Source organism: Caretta caretta, chromosome 6, assembly GCF_965140235.1.
Source record: "Caretta caretta isolate rCarCar2 chromosome 6, rCarCar1.hap1, whole genome shotgun sequence".
NCBI classification, from domain to species: Eukaryota; Metazoa; Chordata; order Testudines; family Cheloniidae; genus Caretta; species Caretta caretta.
The window spans coordinates 89,033,188-89,059,396 of record NC_134211.1 but is presented as its reverse complement, the minus strand read 5'-3'; the positions used below and the strand labels follow the sequence as shown (position 1 = coordinate 89,059,396).

General features: G+C 47.0%; 1 protein-coding gene across 4 annotated transcripts in view; it reads left to right on the top strand.

Annotated features, from left to right (window-relative positions):
* Nucleotides 1-262: 262 nt before the first annotated feature.
* NEK9 (NIMA related kinase 9) overlaps nt 263-26,209 on the top strand; it is a 34,674-nt gene continuing 8,727 nt past the window's right edge. For 2 of the 4 annotated variants that reach the window (XM_048852235.2, XM_048852236.2), the window contains exons 1-18: nt 704-1,457; nt 2,601-2,778; nt 6,634-6,689; nt 7,625-7,695; nt 9,038-9,143; nt 12,287-12,418; nt 13,495-13,605; nt 14,265-14,329; nt 15,565-15,615; nt 17,893-18,085; nt 19,590-19,734; nt 20,085-20,285; nt 20,830-20,876; nt 22,260-22,415; nt 22,866-22,974; nt 23,704-23,865; nt 24,348-24,518; nt 24,742-24,801. In XM_048852235.2, the coding sequence (XP_048708192.2) occupies nt 1,062-1,457; nt 2,601-2,778; nt 6,634-6,689; nt 7,625-7,695; nt 9,038-9,143; nt 12,287-12,418; nt 13,495-13,605; nt 14,265-14,329; nt 15,565-15,615; nt 17,893-18,085; nt 19,590-19,734; nt 20,085-20,285; nt 20,830-20,876; nt 22,260-22,415; nt 22,866-22,974; nt 23,704-23,865; nt 24,348-24,518; nt 24,742-24,801 (2,410 nt within the window). In that variant the 5' untranslated portion in view covers nt 704-1,061. Of the gene's footprint in view, nt 650-703; nt 1,458-2,600; nt 2,779-6,633; nt 6,690-7,624; nt 7,696-9,037; nt 9,144-12,286; nt 12,419-13,494; nt 13,606-14,264; nt 14,330-15,564; nt 15,616-17,892; nt 18,086-19,589; nt 19,735-20,084; nt 20,286-20,829; nt 20,877-22,259; nt 22,416-22,865; nt 22,975-23,703; nt 23,866-24,347; nt 24,519-24,741; nt 24,802-26,209 lie in introns of those variants that run through there. The other 2 variants (XM_048852240.2, XM_048852234.2) reach the window with 2 other exon arrangements.

The window sequence follows — 26,209 nt, the reverse complement described above, 5'->3', positions numbered from 1 at the left end:
CCTCACAGAGCCCCCCCCCCGAGCGCTCCCCCCCAACTCCTCCCTCACAGAGCCCCCCCCCCGAGCGCTCCCCCCCAACTCCTCCCTCACAGAGCCCCCCCCCCCCGAGCGCTCCCCCACAACTCCTCCCTCACAGAGCCCCCCCCCCCGAGCGCTCCCCCACACAGCCCCTTTCGGAGCCCTTCCCAGCCCCTCGTCCTTAGATCCCTGCCCGGAGCGGCCAGCTCCCCCTCGTGCGGGTGCCCGCCGTGTGGCGGGAGCGCGCAGGTCACGGCGGCGGCCGGAAGCGGTTCCGGGACTTGCGGGAGCCAACATGGAGCCTGCCGGGGCTGTGGGGCCTGGGGGAGGCCGGTGAGGGAGGGGCCCGACGCAGAGTGGGCGCGGCGCGGAGCCGAGCCGGGGACGCTCCAGGTCTCTCCTGCGAGTGCCCGGCCCTGCGGCGGGCAGAGCCGCCGGGACCATGTCCCTGGGCGAGTACGAGCGGCACTGCGACTCCATCAACTCCGACTTCGGCAGCGAGTCTTCGGGCCGGGGCGGGCCCCGCGCGGGCCCCAGCCTGGGCGCCGAGCAGGAGGAGCTGCACTACGCCCCCATCCGCATCCTGGGCCGCGGCGCCTTCGGGGAGGCCACTCTCTACCGCCGGACCGAGGTACCGCCCGCGGCTGCGCCCAGACCGGGCTCCCCGGCACCAGGATCCCAGGCCTGAGGGCGTAACCGGCCCGCGGCTGCGCCTGGGTTCTCCAGCTGTGCGGCCCGGAGCCCGCGGGCAGCCGCCTTCTCCGTCCGCCAGGGCCGCGCTGCAGAGAAAGCGGCGCCCACGCCAGCCCATTGGGCTGTGGAGCCGAGGCGGGCATGGCTGGCTTGGCACAGGCTCCTACTGCGGGGGGGAGGTTCCGGCCTCTCCACCAGCCGTGGATGGAAATAGGGACCCTGCGCGCCCTGCATCCGCTGATAAAGCCCCGCTACTGCAAACCGTCTTGCCCAAGCCACGGCCTGCCTCCTAGACAGGGGACCAGCATGGGCCCCGGACACACCCCTTCTAAGCGCTTCTGCTGACTGGCATGGCAGTGAGCCTCCGCCAGTTCACTTCCAATCTCTGTAGGGCACTGGGAAGGCAGAGAAACTGTGGCCTGATGTATGTTGAAATAGCCATCGAGCTGAGCATTTTCAGCATCATGTGTGATATTACTGCCCAAAACGTCCAACACCTGCAGAAGTCTCCTATAGGCATTGAACAGGAGAAGCTGCAGGATAGGGCACTGTGGTACTGCAGAGAGAGGCCTTGGGAAAGAAGAGTAGTTCTTCAACAATGGCCTCTGAGTTATCGCTCAGAGAGAGGAGCTAAATCACTGCAAAATTGTGCCATATGCCTCTGCAGGGGCCTGCATGCACATCAGCCATATCACCTGGTCAGTGGTATCATAGATCGAATTCTTATGGATGCGTACCATTGTAAGGTAGATATCTTCTGTCATAGATATCAGTACAATTTCTCTGCCATACCCTGGCTGGAAAGCTGATTGTTTGGAACAGGAAGGCTGAGGAATTGAGGTGCTGGCAGCATGCCCTATAATAACCTTCAATTTTCTCCCCAAAAATAGGAGGCTAGGACCCAAGTCGTGACTGTTAATGTCAAGCGATGGTTTTTTTTGAGCTGCAGTCTGGCTAGTGCTGCTTACAGGATTTTGGCCTCTCAGATTTTCAAAGTGAGGCATTAAGAATCCCTGCCACTAATGTACCTCAAACTTCTTTGCTGCTTTCACCAGTTATGACTGATATGAGGCTATCTTGCAGAGCTGACTGAAGCTCTCTTAGTACGTTCACAATCTCAGTAAAAACAGAGGAAACTCAGCCACTAGAAACTCAGAAGCCAGAGCTCTCTCTTCTCCCCTTTCAATTAAATCCATCCAGATTCCATTTATTTTTTGTTGCTGGCAGAGAGAAACACTTGACTCCAGTTACCAAATTGTCTTTAGGATTTATTACCCCTTCTGGAAGAAGGGGACAACTAGGTATTATAGCCTGGATGGCTGGGGACAAACAATGATGTTTCACCAAGGGACTGACAGAATGACCCAATGAATGGGCAGTATAATTCTACAATTGGGTGGGTCTATAAGGGCAGACTGTTAAAATTCGCTGTAGCTCCTCAAGTCTGTTTGGATAAACTGGCTCTGGAGTAGCGAGGAGCTTCTGAGGGCCAATGCTATTTCACCATAGCCTACATTAATGCTTGTTGGGAAAATAATGGATTATAGCAGAATTGTTGTTTTACTGGGGAATGCACAATGTGTTTGAGTTTGTGCAAGAAAAAACAACAAAAACCTCCCATTCCCCTATAACACTTTCCTTGATAAGTTCCTAATTTATTTTAAAACAAGAGAGTGCTAGCTAGCTAGAAAAACAGCTAGGTATAGTGATTTCTAACCTCAGAAATAGAGAAACTTTAAATTAATTCTGTGGAAAAACTTTCACTGAAATCTGTAAGAGGGAGAAAATGTGTTTACCTTTCATAGAGGTTTAATTTCCTGACTCAAAGGTACATGTTGTTCTTTCCCCTTCCCAGCAGTATGTTTTAATTCAGAGTCTTTGTGTTTCAGGATGACTCGCTTGTGGTGTGGAAGGAGGTGGATCTGACCCGACTATCAGAAAAAGAGCGTCGTGATGCTTTGAATGAAATAGTTATCCTTGCTCTGTTGCAGCATGACAACATCATTGCTTACTACAATCATTTCATGGATAACACCACACTGCTGATTGAGCTGGAATACTGTAATGGTGAGATCCCCAGTCCCACCTGCAAAAGGGAAGGTGCCGTGCAGCTCTGGAGCAGAATCTGCTGGAGCATTAACTGTATTTCTTGAGTATCTTCTAGAGAGAAGAGGCATAAAGCCAAATCTTGTAGTGCAGCTAGAGAAGGGAATATTGTGGGTCTGTTGTAGGGTGCCAAAGAGAGAAACTAAGTGATCAATCTAGGTAGTTCCAGAGATGGACCAGTTTCTGGAGAATTGTGAGCAGATGGAGCATTGAAAGAAGTGGAGGTATTGTTAATACAGAGCTCTAAATATATCTCCCACGTTTGAGCATGTACATAGGTCTTTCCCCACTGCCCTCCTATCAGGTCTTCCTGCCAGTACAGGGCATGTCTCTGTTTTAGGGTTATGGCCAGAAGAGACAACACCTTTTTAAATGAGTCCTGTCTTTAGCTAGAGTTACAACCAGGGCTTGAAAATCCTCCTGTCCAGGGTAAGCAGGAATCTTACCTCAACAAGTGCCATCAGCTTTTGTAGAATCTGCATCTTCCATTGGAAAAAAACTTTTCTAGCCATTATGGTTGTGAAGAGAACCTTTGAAACATGAGCCAAGTTTAAACCAATGCAATGATAACTTCCAAAGTCTGAAGAGAGAGTGGTCCCATTTTTGGGGGTGGGGTGGTCAGCAGATACCACTGTTGGAAGGGGTGAGGGGCCAGGCTATCACTGCTGTTAAGGAAGCTGGGAGAAGAGAGAATGTGCAGCTGCTACTGTTAAGAGCAGAGAGCTCTGGATGGAGCTACTACCCCCTGGAATAGGGGACACTGTGGTGGGGGAGTCCAGTCACCCCAGCAGATGACTTTGTGTGTTTGGGGCCTTCCACCAATGCTACGAGCCACTCAAGCAGAAGATTATTCTGTATGGGAGCAAGGTCCCTCATGCTGCCACCATCACCACAGGAAGGGTGAGGACTCCACATATGCACAGCTTTTTGGAGGTGCCTCACACACACGGCTCTCTGCTTGTGGGGATATTGGCAGGAGGAGGCACTTGTACAAGAGCCCTTTGGTAGAGGGCCTATAATCACTGGCTTTCATGCTAGCCAGGGCCTCGCTGCTCCTCAGGTCCACTGCCGTTGTTTTTAGGTGAGATGAGGTGTCGGTCTAGGACAGGGGTTCTCAAACTGGGGGTTGAGACCCCTCAGGGGGTCGTGAGGTTATTATGTGGGGGGTCGTAAGCTGTCAGCCTCCACCCCAAAGCCCACTTTGCCTCCAGTATTGATAATGGTGTTAAATATATTTAAAAAGTGTTTTTAATTTAGGAGGGGGGTCGCACTCAAAGGCTTGCTGTGTGAAAGGGGTCACCAGTACAAACGTTTGAGAATCACTGGTCTAGGAGGAGGGAAACAGCCCTCTGACACCACTGTGTGTGAGTCCTCTTGCCACTCTGACAGAGGCTCTGGTTTGGGGCCAGTATAAATTGATTTGAGGGGGCAGAGAAGGGCTGGCTAGTATTAATAGTTACATCCCCCCATGTACATGCACGTGTGCGCGCACACACATTCTCTAAATTGTTTGAGGGCAGACCAGCATTAATTGATTTATTTGGTGTAGGAAGGGGCAGTATGAGTTGAGAGCTCAGAATTCAACCTGCAGTAGACAGGAGTATTAGGAACCAACTAGGGGTGACCAGGACGAGGGTATGTGGCTTAAGACACAGCTGTATTTTGGCCTAACAAATGGGCTTAGTGTTTGGGCTAGTCAGTGTTGGGGAAATATTATAAGCCCTGAAGACGGCAATAGTGGAAAATGAAATGCACCAGATGTTGCTCATTTCTCTAGGCCCCTGTGTTTTATTTCTGGTGTTGGCAGTGGGTTCCAGTTTAGTATAAACTGTGAATTTCAGTAATTAGATGTTTATGCATTGCCTTCTTCCAGGTAATTAATGAATATGTTAGATAAGACCATGCCTGCTTCAGTTACTCACAACCCTACTAGACATCTCCTGAAAATGGGATGCTTTTGAAGTTTATTGTTGCTCTGTGTTTGCAGTTCTTCAGCCAGGTTTCAGTCCAAAATAATTTATATTCATTTTTCCATCAAGACTTCATTAGACACTATCAGATATACTATGGAGATCCAAAACCACAATATGGACAGAAAAAAAAAATATATAACCCCTTTCTTCCAGGGATCCTGAAGGGATTTACAAATGTAGTTAAGTATTATCCCCATTTTACAGATGAGGATGCTGACACACAGGAAAGTTGTGACTTACATAAGGTCACACATCAATAGTGGCAAAGCTGGAACTAGACCCAGATTCATCATGGAAGAATGCCAGTTAATACATTTGTTGAAAATAACCTGAACCATAATTGATTGGAGGGGAAAAAACCTGGGAATTAAGAATGAACAAGAAAGACCCCAGTGTGTTAGTTGGCAGCAAGTTAGGCATGAGTTTGCAATGATTTGATATGAAAAGAGAAAAGCTAATGTGATTTTTGGCTCGCATACATACAGAGGCATCACAAAACCAAGTAGGGAGGTAAAGTGTCTCCCTACATATGACCATGGAGATATTGTACCTGAGATACAGCATTCATACCCGGGCAGTTCTGTGCCAAAAAGATGCAGGTATGCTAGAAGGAGTTCAGAGAAAACCAACAAAAATGATTAAGGGGCTTGGGGCAGACAGGATGGAGGGAAAGAGAGTTTGATTTGTGAAGAAAGAAAAGAGCTAAATATAAAAGCTTGGCTTTTAAATTATTAAAGGGGACGATACATTGTTTTAAAATATTTTAGAAGGTGTGATTTAGAAGGAAAGATTTGCGTGCAGCCTGCTTATGACTATGAAGAATGGGAAGAAATTAAGCAAAGGGAAATTTAAATTGAATATCAGGAAAATCTTCCTTATAGGGAGATCTGTTGAACACGCTCAAGGAATATAAAGGAATTCCATCACCAGCACTTGGAACACCTAAGGCTTGACAAAGCCTTGGAGAATGTACTGCAGGATGTGCTGTGCTGTCCCCATGGGAATGAAAAAAGAGGGCCTAATGGGTCCCTTCATCCCTTACATCTATGATAATCACCACTGGAACATGAGTAGATGATTGTCAAGGACTAAAATGGTGCAGGATGTAATCAGAGGAGACTTGGAACTTGCCAGTAAGATGCTGACTTGGTAGGGAGTCTTTTCTTGCTCACTGCTTGCTGCAGTCCATTTGTACATCATTCCTTTTAGCTTTCCTTGATCTTCAGCTCACCCTCCTGGAATTGATAGGCAGCCTGAAGAGAGAGACTGTGATTACTGATTAAGGCTTCTGCTCTTGTTGGGTTGTCAGTGCTACATAGTATATCTTTCATCAGGGCATTTGATGATCACGAACCTAGATAATTGGGCTTGCATGGACAAAGAAGATGGGGATGTAATCACTGCTGCTCTTGGGGACTTTTCTGCAATGGTTGTAATTATTTTTATTTTGTGTTGATTTTTTGCTGTGCTCTGCAAGGCAGTCTAGTCTGATTTTCTGTATAGAGTATAAAGGTCTGCCCATTCTAGGAAACACTGTTATGTAAGGAGCACTGGCTGTTCTTTCATATACATTTTTTAAAAAAATTGAAGGTGGTGCTCAGAGAGATTAATCCCTTTCTAGCCTTAGATGTGCCAGTTTCCCTGTGAGAGGAAAGGGGTGTGCGTTCTGAAGAAAAACTTGTTTGTGTGAGACACTGCAGCGTCTAAGTGAAGAGCACAGAGGGAGAGCTACTTCTGAAGAGGCTGCAACAGTCCAGCAGATTCCTAACTGGATTCCCGATGATACATCAGCAAAACATTTACCATCACTAAGATATGCTTCTCTCTCTTACTTTAATTGCAGGGGGGAACCTCTACGATAAGATCCTGCGGCAGAAAGACAAGTTGTTTGAGGAAGAGGTAATTTGGGCTGTTTGAGGATAGCAGTGGTGCTGGTTTCAGTGCTACTTGAACGTATATAGTTATCTAGGTATTTATACTATGCTCCTTCCCATAGTATTAGCTCACCTCTATTCTTGTCAGGGGTCTCGTCTCATATCCTTTGGGCTGTAGTCCCGCCTCTCCTTTTGGACATCATAAGCAGTTATGAGGCATCAGGAAGCCTTTTCCTTTCAACCTTTGAATATCTTTAGGCAATTATATCACACGTGGAATAATGGAGGGAGAATCAGTGGCTGTGGCTGCTTTACAGTCTCAGCTGAGATTTTGCTCTAAGATCTCCCTTTCTGCATTCCCATTTGACTATCACTCTGCTCATTTCTCTGTTTTGGCCTTCCATGGGATCTATTCCAAATCTGGCTTGTTCACAGACTACTTAATGAACCTGTCTGACAGTGGACTTTTTCCTGGGCCATACTTGTTAATGTGTACTGTTCTTTTCTCATTAGCTCCTACATTCTCACTGCTTCCTTCTCCCATCTTGAATTAAGATTCTCACATTTGCACCGCTCATAAAATAAACTTGGAGAATTTGTGAGTCTTGTGAAGATAAAATGGTCCAAGTTGGGGTTGCAAAGACCCACCCCAACCCAAATTCCCTCAGAAGATCATTAGCTGCCACTCCTAATTATTTTTACTGTAAGTTACCAATTTCTATAGCACATGTCACAGTGCACTTTGAAGAACACTGACACAAAATTATCTTATGGAGGTTCCCTCTTATAAGGATCCCTAAATTGGGATATTCCCAGGGGAGTGAAGACGACCTCTCCCTAAAGGAGCCTCCAGCCAGGATGTTCCTTGCTGATGGTCACCAGGTTCTCTTGCTGTAGCTTGCAGGACAATGATATATGTAATTTTTGGGTCTCATGTGACCTTTGTTCCTACCTCTACAGATGGTGGTGTGGTACCTATTTCAGATTGCATCAGCCGTGAGCTGTATCCATAGAGCTGGAATCCTTCACAGGTAGGTGTCTAATGTAACAAAGCTCGGGTGAAAGTGGATTCATGTGTCTGAGGGCCAAACCTATTTGAAAATCTCTGTGCTCCTACTTCTGAAGCAGCATACCTCTGGCTAGCAGGAGGCTGGGGGAGAGGGGAAATCTGTCATACCTGTTTGATGCCCCTTTGGGAAGCTTCCCTGCTCATGGCATATCTGAGTGCTTTGGCATTAAATGCCAGCTCATCTCATGAGTTTAGGTTAGAAACTGCATTGCTGATTTTGCACAATGAACTAGAAAAATAATTGCTCTACATAGTCAATGCTGTAGCCATTGGAACCTATTTATTGAGTAAAAAGATAAATATCAATAGGGGAATAAACCAACCTCTGACTTGAAGCACAAACCAAATTTATTTCCTAAATCAGGCAGGTTGGAGGTAATCACTAGTGGAGAACACTGTCCCCATCTGCAATAATATCCCAGCATCAGATCAGTATGTCAATCTGCATCATTACTCATGTGGGCTAACCACATCACACCAGTGCTCCATGGACTGCAGTGGCGGCTTCTTCATAATTTCAGGTGCTGATATTGATCTGTAGAACTCTAAATATAAAATAGTGTGTCTGGGGGACTGTGTTCTCAGTGAGGGGCTTAAAGCTCTGGATTCACATTCTTTCATACTTAACAGTTTCCTAACCTTAAGAGCTTAGTGTAAAGCTCATCTCTTCCCAAAGGCCTTTGCCTAAGGCCAGAGGCACTGGAACTGAGAGTACTGCGGGTACTGAGAGCCACTGAACCAAACTGTAAACCCTGTATATAATGGAAACCACTTCAAGCCAGGGGATGTGGCAGCACCCCTAGTTCCAGCACCTCTGCTGAAGGGTGAGGCAGAGGGCTGTTTTGTTTAACAGCTAAGTTCTGGAATTGGGTTGCTTTTACACTGTTTTATTTTGTTAAGAATTTTCCATGGGCTCATATGCCTGGGATTGGCCCATTTCTGAAAATGGAAAAATAAAACTGTCTTTAATGGTCTTCACTGTGATTCACAGGAGAAAGAACCATAGTCTGTACATTGGGCTCTGAAAGATGAACATTCCAGACTATTTCTGTTTGTGCATATATGATAAAATGCAGCTAAGGTGATTACTTCCCTGGGACTGTGAGATGAGAAGCTCTGTCAGTGACTGCAACACTGGGCTTTCTATGTCTGAAGAAATGCTAATCAAGTCTGATACAGTGAGAGATGCCATTCAGGGCTAACAGAAAAAGGAAGGCAGAAAGTTCACTCCAAGTCCTGATGAGCAGAAAGACACTCAAGTACCTCAGCTTCATAATGACACTTCTCTCTCTTTTTTTCACCAGAGATATAAAGACATTAAATATCTTCCTCACCAAGGCAAACCTGATTAAGCTGGGAGACTATGGGTTGGCAAAGAAGCTGAACTCTGAGTACTCCATGGCTGAGACTGTGAGTATATTTTAGCAGGTCAATTTTGGGGCAAAGTAATCAAAGGATTTTTGTTTTAAAGAAAAAAATTAGACATGTGAATTGCTTGCTGGCAGGGGAAGTGCTTTTTAGGGGGTGGAGGAATAGGGATGTGAGGCTGCATCAGTGGAAGGAGATTACGGAGAAGGGATAAATGAAGCTGGGTGGTAGGGGAGGTGAGAGGGACTGGAGTGCTCAGGTGAGGGGGAGGGACTCTGGGAAGGAGACATGGGGATAAGTGGCAGGAGGACTGGGAGAGAAAAGAGGCAGGGGAGCTGGTCAGCAACTCTGGTCAGTCCTACATTCTCCCCTTCTGTAGGTATGCACCCTTCATGGGAGCTGGGATATGGAGGGCCTTGCTTCTGGGGGTGTGCCAGGGTCCTGGGAGGACTCTGCTCACCTTTCGGGTCTGATCCTGCTTCCGTGACCCCCCTCTTGTGAGTCAGGTTCTGGAGGCGGCTTTTCTTTCTGGCAGTGCCAGAGCCCCCCTCCCTACCTTTTCATGTGAGCTGGAGTTGCCTGTTCCTCTAGTGGGGGAGCGAATGTGAGTCCATCTCTCTGACCTTGATGGGTATGTCTACATAGCAAAGACACATCCTTGGCTGGCCCATGCCAGCCAATTTGGGTGCAAGGCTGTTTCATTGCTGTATAGACTTCCTGGCTCTGGAGGGTCCTAGAGCCTGGGCTCCAGCCTGAGCCTGGAATTCTGCACAGCAATGAAACAGCCCGAGTCAGATGGCACAGGCCAGCTGCAGGTTTTTGCTATGTGAGCCAGGATCTGGAGAAGCCCTATGCTTCTGGGGGTAGCTGGGAACAGAACTAAACACTCTGCTGACACAGGTGAGGAGTTGAGAACAGTCATGCTTGATGCATATCACAGGCTCTCCAGTGCTAGGGCCGGGAGATGGAAACACCTACTGATGAATGAAGCAATTAACACATCTCAGAGTTATTGTTTCAGGCTGTGTTAATCTCCATAGGGTGTTCTCATTCATCTGAGATCATCACACCTCTCTGAGCCTCCTGTGCTTTTAGGATTATCCTGTGTTGGGGATCTGCATATAGAAAAGCAGTTGCTGATGGTTAATTTAATAAATATTATAGTGGAGCAGCAGCTCTGCTACAGTTAGGATTAGGAAGATTTTTCTGTTTAAAGGATGATTTTCCTATATGTTCCAAAATCTGCATGCCTGTCTATATTTTCTTGAAATTTGCTGTGTCTTATGGGGGTGTAGGGTAGGGTTTGTGATCCAAATTTGGGGTCATTTGACCAAGGGGTTCCCTAGATATAACCCTCCCCCAGGAAAAAAGCTTTTCTTTAAAGTTCACAGATTCTTCCAGCATTTTTGGGGGCACACCGGGCTTCTGCAATACTAATGGTTTAATGGGACAGGAAGGGGAGGGTGAACTAGAAGTGGTGGTGATGGGTGGGGGGGGAATGGGAGCTATGTGTTGCAGGGAATAGTGGGGGTGGTCGGGCGGAGAGAGACATATCAGTCTTCTCTCACAAAACTCAAAGCACCAAGCTGCTCAGACTTGACGTAGCACAGGTGTTTGGAGCACATTGTCCTGGAACATCCAATACAGTTCTGTTGAAGGAGCTCTCCTCTTCTCCCTCTGGTATCTGATCTCCGAGCTCCATTGTTCCTGCAGTGATTAGTAGGCTTGGAATGGAAGACTGCTCTGAACTCCCAACCTGTTAAGGATTTTATAGGGTAGGACACCTGCTAACACGCACTTTTCCCCCCAAAGGCTTGATTGTTAAATTTAATGCAGCTGTTGGTGTTTTGCTAGGATGCTTCCTTCCTTTGAAAACTTCCTTCAGGAACATCAGCACTATTACACAGCTCCATAACAAATGGGAACTTAGGGTTACTGTAATGTGCCCTGGTAGCTCCTGCTATAGCAAAACCAATTCAGTTATAACCCATTTTCCTCACATTCATAACATTTAGAAATTCATCTTTTTTGCTGAGGATTTCCATGCTTGATTTTTGCTCAAAGGGGAGTGTGTGTCTTTTTCTTGCCCCCTCCTTTTTGGCTGGTGGATAGTTTGATCAAAATTCATTCTGACACTTTTGAGTTCTCTGAGGGTGACAATAAATACATGCTGACCTTGCTGAAATTGGTATTTGACTGTGTGACTAGAGTTCGTGGAGTTGTGTAACTACCATCCAGCTTAAGGGAAAATAGATAGTGGATGATAGAGTAAGAAGGGATTGAAATAGCCCTGTGAATGTGCTCATAGGCCTCTGGTAAGATTCTAGCAAAGACTAATGAAAGCCTACCTCGTTTGTGACATAACTGCCCATTCTCCCAGCCTAGCCTGGCAGTCCCTGGGTCTGTTGCTGAGACAGTTTGCATAAAAAGGATTATAAATATCCCCCTCTTCCTAAAGACATGGTCTGTTCTCATTTCTCTCTCAATTTCATTCCACAGTGGTTAGTCTGACTCATTGCTAAGGGGAAGAGCCTATTCAGCTGGAAGCTTCTTCCCACTTACACCACTTGTCATGTTCGTTCTCAGTTTCTCATTGTGATTTTGAACTGTTCATCTTTCATGTGATGTTCATGATGGCATCTGCATTTAACCAAAATATAGGTTCCATTGTTGAGGAAAGTCCAGTCCTGCAGCAGAAGTCTTCCAGATGGGATTCAGGCCAGCTTTTTGGCTTCCTGATCCTGAAAACTTCCTTTTTCATTCTGAAACAGAGCAGCTTTTGTCTGCTGACATCCCACAGTCAGACAGAACTGCTCACCAGCTGTGAGCTGGCAGCTGCTTTCAAATGCTTTGTCAGATCCCCTGTCCCTCACCTTCCCAAGACTACTGGGAGGGAGGGTGAGGAGAAATGGATGGCTGAACCCGATATGTTGTCATCACCTGCTTTGTAGTCCTGTTTGCCTTCACCTGCAAGGTGGTGAATGGTGAGGTAGGGACTATAGGTCCCACTCCTGAAGTCCTGACTTCCACTATGTGCTACATCAGAGTCTGAGCAGCTTGGGTGCTTTGGGTTTTCTGTAAACATTAGAAAATTAGGATTTGCAATGGAAATACTGATGGGCCCATAGTAATTATGGTGGGTCTGGGTGGAATGTGTATGAAGATTTTCTGCTTTTGTTATCTAGCTGGTGGGAACTCCATACTACATGTCCCCAGAGCTCTGCCAGGGTGTGAAATACAACTTCAAATCTGATATCTGGGCTGTGGGCTGTGTTGTCTTTGAGCTTCTCACCCTGAAGAGAACCTTTGATGCTACAGTAAGTCCATAGACTGTGAGATAAATTGAATATGCTATTTGTTATTGTCACAGTGTCTGTGCTTGTCCTGTAGCTTTTCTAACTTTTATTTTTATTCCTTCATGGCTATTGGTAATTTCAGTATTTATGAACACGAGGGTCTGAGAGCACAACCAAGAACTGGATGTAATGTGGGCAAACTTTTCCTGCTCAGCTTTGCTGATTCTCTTTGATCCTCCCCGCAGTCTGAGACCTCACACACACATGGAGTACAGATAGTCCTGATTTGTACCAATGTTTGAAGGGAAATGTTCCCTTTTGACCGAAGCAAGACTTCATTAATTTTCTGTGCAACCAAGTCCTATCTCCCCCACCCCCCACAAAAAAAAAAAAAAAGTCTTATGCTGGTAGTTGGAAGTTTCACAATACAGCATCCTGTTGTGAGAGTTTGTAATCTCTGGACCTCCTAGGATTTAATCATGTTGTCTTGTTCTACAGCTTGATTATGTGAAGCGTGTGGCTGATTGGCACAGCTGGGAGTTATCACTCAGCTATGTGGGGAGCATGGCTGGCTGGCTGGCACGGGTGGGTGAATAAAGCTGTCAGCTAGTGTAGCATGACGATGTGGGGAATGCAGCCAGCTGGGATGGTATGGCTATAATATGTTCTATACTAGCTATGGGACCATGTCAAATCACTGTCCTTTTCTGACTTTTCATTGCCAGTGGTGCCTAGACTCCAGTACATGAGTGCTTGTGTGGTATCTTCAGAGCTGGGGAGCTTCTGTACACTGATGGAGCCTGACATACAGGGAGGAGCCCACCCTCCTCTTCCTCATTGCTTCATTTGGAGAGAAGCTTGGTGTTGCCACCAAGCCCTAGCTTGGAAAGGCTGTCTGGAAGAGATAGCGATTCTGTAGGGGAGGTGACTAGGTTGCTGCAGCACCTAGTAGCAGCTGAGAGGAGGAGGGAAATGTTGAGTACAGAGTCAGAGAAAGATGATAAACATCAGAGGCCTGCAGCATCCCTCCCCATTGGACATACTGTCCAAGTCAGCTCAGCTCCTTTACAACTGGTCATTGTTTGTTTCCTCCCTAGAATCCCCTAAACCTGTGTGTGAAGATTGTACAGGGTAATCGGGCCATGGAGGTTGATTCCAGTGTCTATTCCCTGGAGCTGATCCAGATGGTGCACTCTTGCCTCGATCAGGTTGGGAAGATTAATTTTCTCTTCAGATCTTCTGCCCAATTGCCTAAGTCCTGCAGCTCCAGAGCAATGGGTGACTGCTGAGATGTGTATTTCAGAGTGGGGTATGTAGGTGCAGACAGACTCCCACATGCAGCTGCCTGTGCAGCCTGGTGTGTCAGTGAGAGTTACTTCTGCTTCCTCTTGTTCTCTGAAAACTTCCTGTCTGGATGCCTTTCCAGCTTCATGGGATTTGGAGGGCTGCTGGATTTTCTCTGATGCTGTATGTTGGGGGATGGTTAGAGGCTGAGGTTTTCACATTCATCAGCAGGCCTATCAGCATGATTGATATGGAAGCATCTTCCCAGTGTGATCTGTCCTGCCTACAGCTCTCTGGGCTGTGCCTCTTGGCTTAATGTTCTTGTTGCCCTCAGAGCACGTGCTTCTTGGAGGCAGTTAAATTGCCCATATCTTTGGAGTGTGGGAGTTCACAATTTGAGTATCTGGCTTTTAACCCTGTGCCGTCCAGAGACGTGATGGCCCTTTGGTTCATTTCTGTTTGACCGCATGCCTTTCTGAAGCAAGCGAGGCATGAGAGAAGGAGACCAGTGGGGGCTGGAATGAGATTTCACTGTAGACAATGACCGTTTCCTTAGGAGTGACCTGTTGCTCACCTCTTTCAGGATCCTGAGAAGAGGCCAACTGCCGATGAGCTGCTTGAACATGTTCTTCTCAGCAAACGCAGGAGGTAGCCAAATGTTCTCACCTTGGACATAGATGGGCTGTAGGGCTCAGGAGGGACCTTGGAGCTTTGTGCAAACTAATAATTCTGATGCTTCCTGAATTCAGCCCTTAGACTCATTTCTGTCTGGTAGGAGGCACACCTTGAAATATACTCTGCCCCTTTAAGAGAGGGGAGTGGATTGCTGCTATTCAGGCAAGAGAAAGCCTTGCTGGTGCCTTTTAATTAACCTGCATACCGGTGGGAGCATGGGGGGCTGTGGAGTGCCCATCTGCCCTCTTCGGTCTAACAGCTGATGTTCTGAGAACTCTGGTGTGTTTCTCTGAGACTCCTTAGAGGGACCCTGGCTGCTGACATTCAAGTTAGATCTTTAGGAACAGGTAGCAGTGCTCAGGCACTTGTAAGGTCATTATAAAAGCCCTTTTATCTCCTGTATCCCATATAATAAGCCCAGTCCAGCACTTTTCCCCTTAGCCCTCCCTGCAGAGTTGTGATGAAAATGCCCCATTTCAGTGGGTGCCCGCACTTAGCTACACTAAAGACCATGTTGGCAACTTACCAGGAGCCTGAGGACTGTGCTTGACTATTTGCCCACCCTCATCTTCAGTGCAGAGGGGCAGCCCACAGAGACTGCAAGTCAAGTCCCAAGATGTGCTGCTTCATGGTGTTCTAAGTGGCCTGGCTGAGATGTACCGTACCTACTCCTTCATGTAAGATGAGGGTGGCTGTGGGCCATGCTGTCGGACTGTTTGAGTTACCCTTTGGCCACCCTGGTGGTGGACATTTCCTTGCTTTAAGGTGCTTTTCATTAGTAGGCAACCCCCAGAATGATGCTCCAGGGTGTTGTCTTGCTGAACGTGCCATCATTAGGATAAGATTTAAAATCCACATTCTGTTCACTTGTGGTCATTAGAGATCCAGTGGTACTTTTCTCAAAAGTAGGGGTGTAAGCTTTAGCATCATAGCCAAATTCTGGCTCTGGTATATACTTTTTGCCTCCCTTAATTCCCACAAGAGTTTGTTCGCTCTCTGGTGCATTACTTCTGCCCTAATCACATGTATTGCTGTAGGATGTGTAAATAGCTGCCATGGTCCACCCCAGAAGGAGCAGCATTTCATCTGAAGGGAAAGTAATCCCTGTGTATGGCGTGTCAGTTTGTGGAGTCTGTAAAGTGTTTGGGCTATAGTAATACGTAGTTACTATTTTCTGTAATGTTTTTCTTTTTTTTCCCCTGTGGTAGGGAGATGGAGGAGAAAGTCACGCTGCTTAATGGGCCAACCAAACGGCCAAGGTAATGATTTTAGCATGTATTTAAAGAGAGATTTGTAGAGAATAGCTTTCCACCTAGAAATTTTGCTGAGAGTGTTAGAGATGAGGCTGTGACATCCTTAATGGACTGTTGTAGTTAGAAAAACTTTAAATGCTAGAAACTCAGGGAGGGTGCAATTGTATGCTCATCAGTGTATGAGGCTGTAATCCAACCCCCTCTTTTCAGGCTTGTCTCAAGTGCAAAGGTGGGAATTTCTACTACATGTGGGGAGAGTGTTAGGTGGATCATTCTGTCTCTGAGATAAGTCATTTGCTTAAAGGGGCTCCATAATTATTGGCAGATAACATGTAGCTAACTGACACTGACGCAGCATGTGGGATCCAGTTCAGAAGAGCAGGAGGTGTTCTGTGTGAATCTCAGTTCCCTCAGTGTACATTGTTATGTCATTTGGCTTGGTGAGTGGCCTAGGGGAAAGGGATAGGGTGTGGGGGAGGCACTGCTTGGACTCTGAGGAGGCTGCCAAGCACAGCCTATATCTGTCAGCTACCCATCCTTGTCCGTGGAGTGGGGGTGGGTTGATGTCCCCACATGCTTGGCTGTTTGTGGTAGTCTGGGGTCCATGGACAGTGTGAGAGTTGGCTCTGGCCTGTATCTGGAGCCTGTGATCTCTGACTGGTATTGGGAGGGCAAATGAGGTAGTTACAGTGGGTTTCTAGGTCAAATAGGGAGGGAAGTCAGTATAGACTGGGCTCTTCAGGCAATAGTGAAATAGGGGAGATACTGGGTCTACGCTGTGTTGAGGGTCAGATGTGAGATGTTGAGCTCTGTGGCACTATGGGTGGTTGGGTGAACTGCAGAATGCACAGGTCACTGGCCCATATGTGGTGGGTGGGTTGTGGTTCATCAGTTCGTGTTGTAAGGGAGATAGTGGGTCTGTGGCCCATTTTAGAAATGTAGATGCAATAGGGTGGGTGTTGATAAGGGGGCAAAGCTAACGTTGGTATTTTATGATCTTTAAAGTGTGCAATTTTCTATAAAAGCTCTGTTAGCAGCCTTTTGAGGGTGATAAATTCTGAACCCTAACTCAGCCCTAATGAAGTTTTTATTGGAGAATTCTTTTGTGTGTGTGTGTGTGTGTGTGAGTGTGAGAGAGAATTTTGGATGAAGGAGAGTGTCTTATGCTCAGATAACTCAAAACTAGTACTGGAGCGGTAACTCAGGTTAGCTATGATTGTGGTGTGGAGATGAGCACAATTAATTGAGGAGAACAGTGAAAATTACAACAAATAACTCATAGTTTTGAAGTTAAATCCTATGACAGACTCACATTCCTAGAGACTAGTTTCCACTTTGAGGCTTTTGAAAATGAGGAGGACTAGAAAGGTAACCTTTATTTTTTTAAAATGAGATAAGGTGTGGTGGCATTCATAACAGTCATCGGGCACTCCAGGACATAATAATCGCTGCTCACAGGCACCAGGCTGCCAGTGAGGAATTGGGCTATTCATTTGAATTTTGCGACAGTTTTTTGTAAAACAGGGTATGTGCATAAATTCTCCTTTAATCCCAGCTAATGAGCTAATTTGTAGTAAATAATTTCTGCAATAAATGTAGCTGTTTTTCTGCTGGTGAATTATCAAACAGTTTGATTTTCACAAATTGATTATTTGAAAGCATTGTCTGAGCTCTGTGTTTGATCCTGTTTCAATCCATGTGTTGTTCACAAACTACTTGCTTTGACTGTGGCTTCTGTTTTCTGATCTGTTTGTGGAGTGATTGGGCACCTAAGTTATGTCGCGTGTTTTTGTTCCCTGATTGGATGGCTGAAATTCTCTTAGAGGGAAACTGGAGATTGAGATGGCCATGTGTTCTTTTGTGTATGTTTGTGTGATTATTTGTGAATCTTTCACTTTCTGAGCATTTTTTCATGAGTACTCATGAGACCTTCACATTTGACAAATACCAACTGTCATGTCAGTGTACTAAATGTCATCAGATTGGATTCTGGTTTTTATTTGAATGATTGTTGGAGGCTCCTTTTTCTGCAGTGCTCACTCAGTGGTGCTCCTGAGCATATTTAGAACACTCCAGACATCACAGTCTTTGAGGAGAGAAGAATTTTTGTAAAGAAAAACCCACTAATGTTTGTGAAGAGCTGCAGCTGAGACCCAAGCTGTCCAATTCTCGTCTAGTTTCTCCTCTGCATGGGGACCAAAAGGAAGGATTTGGGTTGAACAGTGTTGACAATGGTCATAGCTTCTTACTAAGAGCATTTGTGTTCTGGGGGATGTTACACAGGTCCAGCACCGTCAGTGAGACACCAATTGCAGTGGTGACTTCGCGCACTAGTGAGGTGTATGTTTGGGGGGGTGGGAAGTCCACCCCCCAGAAGCTGGATGTCATCAAAAGTGGCTGCAGTGCGCGCCAGGTGTGTGCTGGAAACACTCACTTTGCTGTGGTGACGGTGGAGAAGGAGCTCTACACTTGGGTGGTAAGTGAGCCAAGCAGAAGGAACTTGGGAAGGCAAGGAGGCCAGGGATAGAAGATTTAAAAGTTAGAGAATCCAGCCATAGGTCAGTTTATCAATCTGTTAGAAACAGGAGAATGGGAGCTCAGGAAGGAGAGAGATGAAATGTAGGCAAGTTTGGGGATTAGATGAAGTAGCAGAAATGGTTGGAGGCAGCCCCTTTGGGTGCTAACCTAAACCTCTCAAGTATAATATTTTTTATGCGGGGGTGGAAGCATTCTTCTATGGAGTCAGGTGTCAAAGTGCTGCTGATGTTACCCAGGATTGCAGCACACCAAAGGGTGGTAAGTTAGGGACTGTGGCATGATGCCCTGAGCCAAGCACCCTTTCTTTCCCTCCCCCCATCTCTAAGTGCAGTGGCGGTCTTGTACTATTCCATTGGCCTGTATCTATTTTTGGAGAAGGGTTTTCAGAGACCACATGGAATGGGTTGGGGAGCCCATTAGAATGCAGGAATCATGTCCTGAGTGCAGGAACCATAGCCTGGCTGGGTATAGGTAGGACTCTGAGTACTCTGCAGCAGGCTGGTTCCAAATTCTGCAGCAAGGGCCCCTTCTTTCAGGGACTAAGCTGGAGACTGCAGCAGCTTAAGGTGAATGGAAAAATTGAGTTTTATCATGAATTTTAAAATAATTCACTTTTGTTTCCCCTGTTGCTTTGGTATCAAACTAAACAAATGTATCCTACATCTACATTTTCAGTTTTCTGCAGATTTCTGTACTGACAACACACAACTGCAGCATAGAACCTGTTCAGAGGGGAAGGGGAGGAACAGGAAATTTTGATCGAGTAGGGGATAGGTCTCTTGGGGAGGGAGGCAGTTGGTGATTACGGGACAAACACATTCACTACTAAAACCATCAGTGAGATCATTAACATTGTTGACACTCTAATTGTCATATTAGGTTTCAGCATCAACAACCCGTCAAGATGAAAGGGGAAGCTCAAAATTCTCAGAGCTGTTGTTTGTCTGTCTGCAGACTTGGGCAGAAATTGCTGCATAAGTGACACTTGTTTCACATGCTTAAGGATTTCTTTGCACCCATAAGCATTAGCAGCATATGTAATAATGAAAGCTGAGATCCTTGAGCACAGTTCTGCAGCAACAAGCGTATTCTGCAGCATCTCAGATTACACAGGGCCTTAGTCATATAATGCACCTGTCCATTTGGGTAGGCATGAGAAAGGAGAGGTATATCTTCCTGACTCCTGTGGCTGGCTTGAAACCTGATTGCTGCTCCTTAGGGCATAATTAAAGCTACCTGAAAGCCCAAGGTGCCATTTAAGTGGTGTTTGGTATCATACCCCACTGAGAGACCAGTCCCTTCCCTAGGACAGGGTAACTAAAACACTTTCCCTTGCTCTGTTGTTGTTTTTAACTTACCTCCTCATTCTCAGGCTTCAAGGGTACTGACAGTATCCCCCTGAGCTCTGGACATGCATCCTTACCAGAATGTATGTATTACAGAATATGCAGGGGGGCACAAAGCTGCATGGCCAGCTGGGGCATGGAGACAAAGCTTCCTACCGGCAGCCAAAGCGTGTGGAGAAGTTGCAGGGGAAGGCTATCCACCAGGTGTCCTGTGGGGATGACTTTACCGTTTGCATCACAGGTGAGAGACTGATTGGGTGGCATGAGGACAGACCCTGGTCTGCTGCACAGTGGACCAGTCAGCCTCCAAGACAAGCTCAGCAGAGAAACTTTACCAGGGAAAAGGCTACACTTTGGCTTTCTCTGAGCTTCTCAAACAAGAGGCTTGCAGGTCCCAGCATGCAGTGATCCATCTTAATATGAACAACCAGGTTACATTTCAGGCAAAGACTTTATAGTCTCCTGGGGCCACTCCTCTGTATTAAAGATGAGGGTGACCACAGGGATCAGGATCCTTTGGCCACTCCATGGAAGGTTAGTAGGCAGCCTGATGTCCATGTGCTGACTGAGTTTGCTCCATCTTCAATGCAGATGAAGGCCAGATGTATGCTTTTGGCTCGGACTATTATGGCTGCATGGGTGTTGACAAGGCATTTGGCTCTGAAGTCTTGGACCCCCTGCAGCTGGACTTCTTCCTCAGCAACCCTGTGGAGCAGGTCTCCTGCGGAGATAATCATGTGGCTGTTCTGACCAGAAACAGAGAGGTCTACTCGTGGGGCTGTGGGGAGTATGGTATGTGCAGTCATGGCGTGTCCTTTTTCTGGGACCTGTTCCAAGCTTTGGAGGCCTAGGGAGGTCAGACATAGTATGGCCCTGAGAGGGAATGGAAACACATCCACTCTTACTCACAGCTGGCAGGATGGTGGCTATGATGCAGTTATATAAAGCAGAGAATGGATGAGGGCTGCCTAGGGCACCTTGGAGGCCAAAAATCACCTAGTCGTTCATGGGGGTTTCTTTCCAACTTAAATTGAGAGATGAGGAATGAACCTTTGGGATTTTACTAGGAAGTTGGGAGGCAGGGTGGTTTCCCCAGGAATAGGTACTCCGCCTTTGGGACAGAGAGTTCCCTGTGAACTGGAGCAGTGCACTTTGTCCTTGGAGGGGTTACCCTGATGAATGGAAAGGAGCTCTGTTTTCCCAGAAGCAGGGCTCCTGGCTTTGGGGGATTCTGCTAGGAGTGGGGAAGGTCAAGGGCATGTCCCAGGGACAAGCCTCTCAGCCATGGGAAGATCGTACATCACTGTTTCTCACCATAGTCTCTCTGCTGACACAGGGCGCCTGGGTTTGGATTCTGAAGAGGATCACTACACCCCTCAGAAGGTAAAACTCTAGCTGCCTCCTCCTGAAACACCTCTTGGGCATTAATCTGGGCCCAAATTAGTCACTGTTTTCAAAAATTTGCTGCTTAAGTTTGTTTTTCCTAAGGCACTGCAAAGCTTTGAGGATTCCATATTCCCTTCACCAATCACTGGCCCTAGATCTAATGGCAGTTATCAGTCGGTCTGAGATGGGAAATATAGCTTTCAAAATGGCTAAACTAGGGTGCTCCCCGTGCCTTGTGACTTCCAACTTCACTGCTCTGAGACCTCCTTGCAGAGACAAATAATAGCAAGTGCTGAACGTGACAAAGAAAGCCCTGTAGGAGGGGAGCGTCCTGAACTATTAGCACCAAATTCCATGCCCCAGATCTACAGAGGAAAATTGTTCTTCTCTAACCTTCTGGAATTCTTTGGGCGTTCCACAAACTAATGGCAAAAGGAAAATGAGTTGATATAATTTGTCAAAGATTATTTGGAAATCCATATAAAATCCCTCCCAAAAAGGAGTGGGAGGTGAAGTTCTATCATGGGTTAGAAACCAGCTAAGAGACGGAAAACAAGGATAGGATCATTTATCAATTTTCTTCATGGCAAGAAGTTTACTTGGAGGCTCCAAGTGTTGCTTGATGTATTTATTAACGATCAGAACAGGTGGATGAACAGAGGTGGTTCAATTTTGCAGATTATACAAAATTATGTAGGTTAGTCAATAGTAGAGAAACCTGTGAGGCACTCTGGAACCTCACATGGAACCAGCAAGTTTGCATGGCTAAAGTGTTTACTGTGATGGTTTTTCCCCACTCACTATAAAGATCACTCCTCACCATCTTTTCTTTACCAAAAATATGTTGTGTAGATAAGCAAACAATCTCCTGATCTTTATCATTACACTTGTTCTTACTTCCCCTACACTCACTGTCTGTTGTTCTGATTCAGTAAAGGGTCAGATGTTCACATTAAATAGTAAAGAAGATGCAGAAGGAAGAAAAACACATGCTTTGGGGGTAAAAGCCAAATTCTGATAGTGCTTAAGAAGTGAGTCCCTTATGGAATAATAACCGTTACTAATGCAAAATACCATTAAGGTCACAAGCTTGGTAGGATTCACTATAGGATCATACATTGGTATGGATGGGCTTCAGGTCATAAAACCAAACTAATTGTCAGGAAGACATAACTTCCCTGTGGGTAGTTTATTCTGTTATGAAGATTCTTACACATTTATGTGAAGCATCTTGTCCTGGCCATTGTCAGGGATAGGACCTAGACTAGATGGACCACCACTTTGATCCAGTCAGGTATTTCCTGTGTTCTAGTTTTGGTCCTTGGCTTCTGCTCTGTAGCTGTCAGGACTTGATTCCTGGCATTTGTGTTTTCAATCTAGGTGGATGTTCCAAAGACCTTGAACATTGTCTCAGTCCAGTGTGGCTGTGATGGGACTTTCCTGCTGACCCAGACTGGCAAAGTGCTGGCATGTGGACTCAACGAGTTCAACAAACTGGGCTTGAACCAATGCACGTCTGGGATCATCAACCATGATGTGAGTGCATCTGGTGCTCCTGTGCCTGCTCCCAGGGTTTCCTAGAAGATGGGGAAGCAGAGGTCCCCCAACAATGGCAAGGAATCCATCACATGGGATACGTCCATCCACTGGATCCCAGCTCAGAACTGCAGGGGGAAGGGAAATCCTAAGGCACCTGCTAGTATGATGAGAGGCAAATCATTCCCCAGCCTCACATCTGCCAGTGGGTTCAGTTCACTTCTGTGGTGGTAAAACAGCATGTTAGCTGCATCTGGGGCACTCATACAACGTAAGTGGAATCTGAGCCTGGCAGGAATTACCTGTCTTCTTGCAGGGCTGGCAGACCCAGCACTGTCCTCTACCCAAGACCTGCATAGATAGATCTTGGCTGGTGAATGTGCATGATGTGTGTGCTCCTGGGGTGCTGGCTCTGGGCTTTACCTGATTATGTCTGGTCTCTTTCTTCAGACCTACTATGAAGTTCCCTACACAACTTCCCTTACTCTGGCCAAGCAGCTCTCCTTCTACAAGATCCGCACCATTGCCCCAGGAAAGACGCACACAGCTTCCATAGATGGTGAGACCTACTCACAGTGCAAGTAGTGATGGGGAATGGCTCCACTTCCCCACTCCCGGTTAGAGGAGCTAGTTGTTGTCCCCAGGGATAGGCTTTCATTGTACATGTCACTGGCTTGTATGCTGTGTTCAGAGTTAGTAGGTTACCATTTGTGCTGGTCCTTTTAAATCAGTTCTATTCCATTTCATTCCAGCTCCACTGAGCAAAGTAGAAGCGCATGAAGCCCCATCCAGTGATTGCGAGCCGAGTGCTGACCCCTGGTCAATGAAGGTTTTAGATAGGGTCTCAGCTCCCTTTGCCACTGGCTGTCAGTTCCTGGAGCAGGCACGAATTTCACATTGTTCAGCAGCAGCAATATCAGAGCTCAGTTCAGCCCTCCTAAAGGGAGGAGAGGCTTGTGCATGGAAAGGATAATACCTTGGGAAGGCTGACGTTCAGCATTAGAACCTGATCAGGCACCTTGGTTCCCCCTGCCAGAGCATCTCAGTTAAGGGACTGGGAGGAGTCACGGGATCCAGAGTCAAAGGTAGGAAGCAAAGAGAGATTTGAGTGGCTGGGGGACTTTCTTGGGTTGAAGCAATTCTCACTGGCTAATAGCCCCCTTCCAGAATGACCAAGTTCTTAGCAAAGTCCTTTTTGGTCATGGGGTGTTCCTAGTAATTCTCTCTGCCTGCATGGCTGCTTCCTGTCTTGGGTACCTACCATGACTCTCCTCATTCTTCCTCTCAGAGCGGGGCCGCTTGCTGACCTTCGGCTCCAACAAGTGTGGACAGCTGGGCGTTGGTGACTATAAGAAGCATCTGGGAATTAACCTGCTGGGAGGCCCCCTTGGGGGTAAGCAGGTGATCAGGGTTTCATGTGGAGATGAATTCACCATAGCTGCTACTGACGGTGAGTGGGCATTTGTGTGGCTGCAGTGGACTCTTCCTGTGGACTGGGTCTGCAGAATAGTTTCAGACATTTGGCTCCCATCTAGCAATGGGAGCATTTCCTGTATCTTCTGCCATTCAGGGCAGCACAGAAAGGCTGCAGTCTTTGCAGTTAGCCGTGGCACAGTCAGGCTCTGAAAGGCCATGACTGGAACGGGGAAATTTTCCCAGATTGGTGCCATATCAGTGGGGCAGGGCAGCACAAAGCTTTAGCTAATATTGTCCACAGGGTACCAAGTGGTTGGCTGGAGACTGGCTGCTAGACTTCACTACACACAATTTTAGCCTTCCAAGGGCTGGTTAGTAGCAGGTGGACTAGACACCCTGTCTGTCTTGAATCTGAGTAGCTATGGGAGATCTCTGTAATGAGTCCAGGCTGGTGGGGCCCCTGGAAGGGTAATGAGGTGTTTCTCAGTTCAGGCTGATGGTTCAGTTTTTTCCTAGATAACCATATCTTTGCCTGGGGCAATGGTGGGAACGGACGTCTGGCAATGACACCGACAGAGAGAGCTCATGGCTCTGATATTTGTACTTCATGGCCTCGGCCCATTTTTGGGTCCCTGCATCACGTTCCAGATCTGTCCTGCCGCGGCTGGCACACCATTCTCATTGTTGGTGAGTGTGATTCAGGGACAGGGGCTGTTCCAAGGACATTTGTTGTGATAACTCATTACTCACTAACATAGGCTTACTGGGAGGGAGGGTCAAGATCATTCTGAGGGAACTCGCTGGCGTGTCCACATCAGCCCCGGTATTGGAACACTGGTTTCGTCCTGTATTGATTTGAACCACCTTTGTGAGAGCCCCTTTACCAAAAGAATATTCTTTCTTTCCATAGAAAAGGTGCTGAATTCCAAAACCATCCGATCCAACAGTAGTGGCTTGTCCATCGGTACAGGTGAGTAATCAGCCCTGAGTAAAAGCCATGTGGGTCACTCCACAGCTGGGGTTCCTGGGCAGCAGCAGCTTTGACGCACACTGGAAAGCTTCAGACATGTGCAGGGTCATTTCAAAGGGCTTTCAGAGCCAGTTATTACCCATCCCACCCTCACTGCTTCCTGCCTGCACTGGGCTTTCTGGTCTCCTTCCCCACTGGGGCCAGCTGACTGCCTCCCACTCCAGTATTGTAGTACCTGTGAGGAGCATGATGGTAGGAGGTTACTTGCCTCAGCACAGTGTGATACACGTTGTCTGCTTAGGTGCCAGCAAAAACAGTACTTATAAACCAAACCAGGTTTCAGCCCAGTCAAACCCCCTAGAAGTGTGAGATCTGAGAAAACTAGAGCAGCTGAAATTTCTGAGGAGCAAAGACCACAGGTCCTTGCAGGAGGCCCTGGAGATAACAAATGTAAGAACCAAGCACCAGAAATGTACACATCATCTGTATACTGTGCTGAAGTCCCTGCCCCGCAGGGGGCTTGCAGCTTGTTAGATTGAGCACAGACAAGGAGGATCAGGGTCTGTGCAAGGTGGTCCTATTATCTTATCCAGTCACCGAGGTATCTAGGTGTGAATTATGGTATCTGTGTCCAACTGGCTCAGGCCTCTGCATTTTTTCAGACATGGTCCTTGCATAAGTGCACTGAGAGTGGATGCAGTTGGTCCTGTCACAGGGTTTCAGTTCTGTCTTTGAAAGGCCTCAAAGAAGAATGCGAGGGGCTTTTAATAAAGAGAGGGAGGCCAGCTGGTACACGAGATGAGGAAGTGCTAAGCCTAAGGGGAAGGATCTGAACAGCGTGGGAGAGGAGTAGGAAGAGATGGAGGCAGGAGCTGAGCTGTGTGGGGCCTTTAACATGAGACGCTTGAACTTGATGTGGAAGGCAAGAGGAGATCAATAGAGGGAGGTGAGTGGGAAGGTGATATGGTGGCAGCTGCTGGAGGATACATCTTTGGCAGAAACATTTTGGATGGATGGAAGGAGGGCAAGGTCAGAGGCTTGTTGGCAGGAGAGCTGGACATTGTGGGGTCTGTGTCCTGTTAGCTTAGCCTGGGGTGCCAGTGGTTCAATAACTCTCACCAAAGTGGCAATGACCTCATTAACTTTCAAACAGACTGCGTGTTATGAGGGTTAGGAAGGCAGGGCAGGCTGATAGGATTGGACTGGATGCTTGTGGAGGTGGTGGGACTGGATGAGTGGCTACAGATATGAAGACAAGGAGATTGTGTGGGTGGGAAAAGCAGTCAACACTTCTGTCTGATCTGTCCAGGCATTCGTCATCCGTGTCCCTTTATGCAACAGGAGACAGCTTGATGGATGAGGAGGTAACCACCTCCTCATCCATCACTTGGATGGATGACCTTGACTA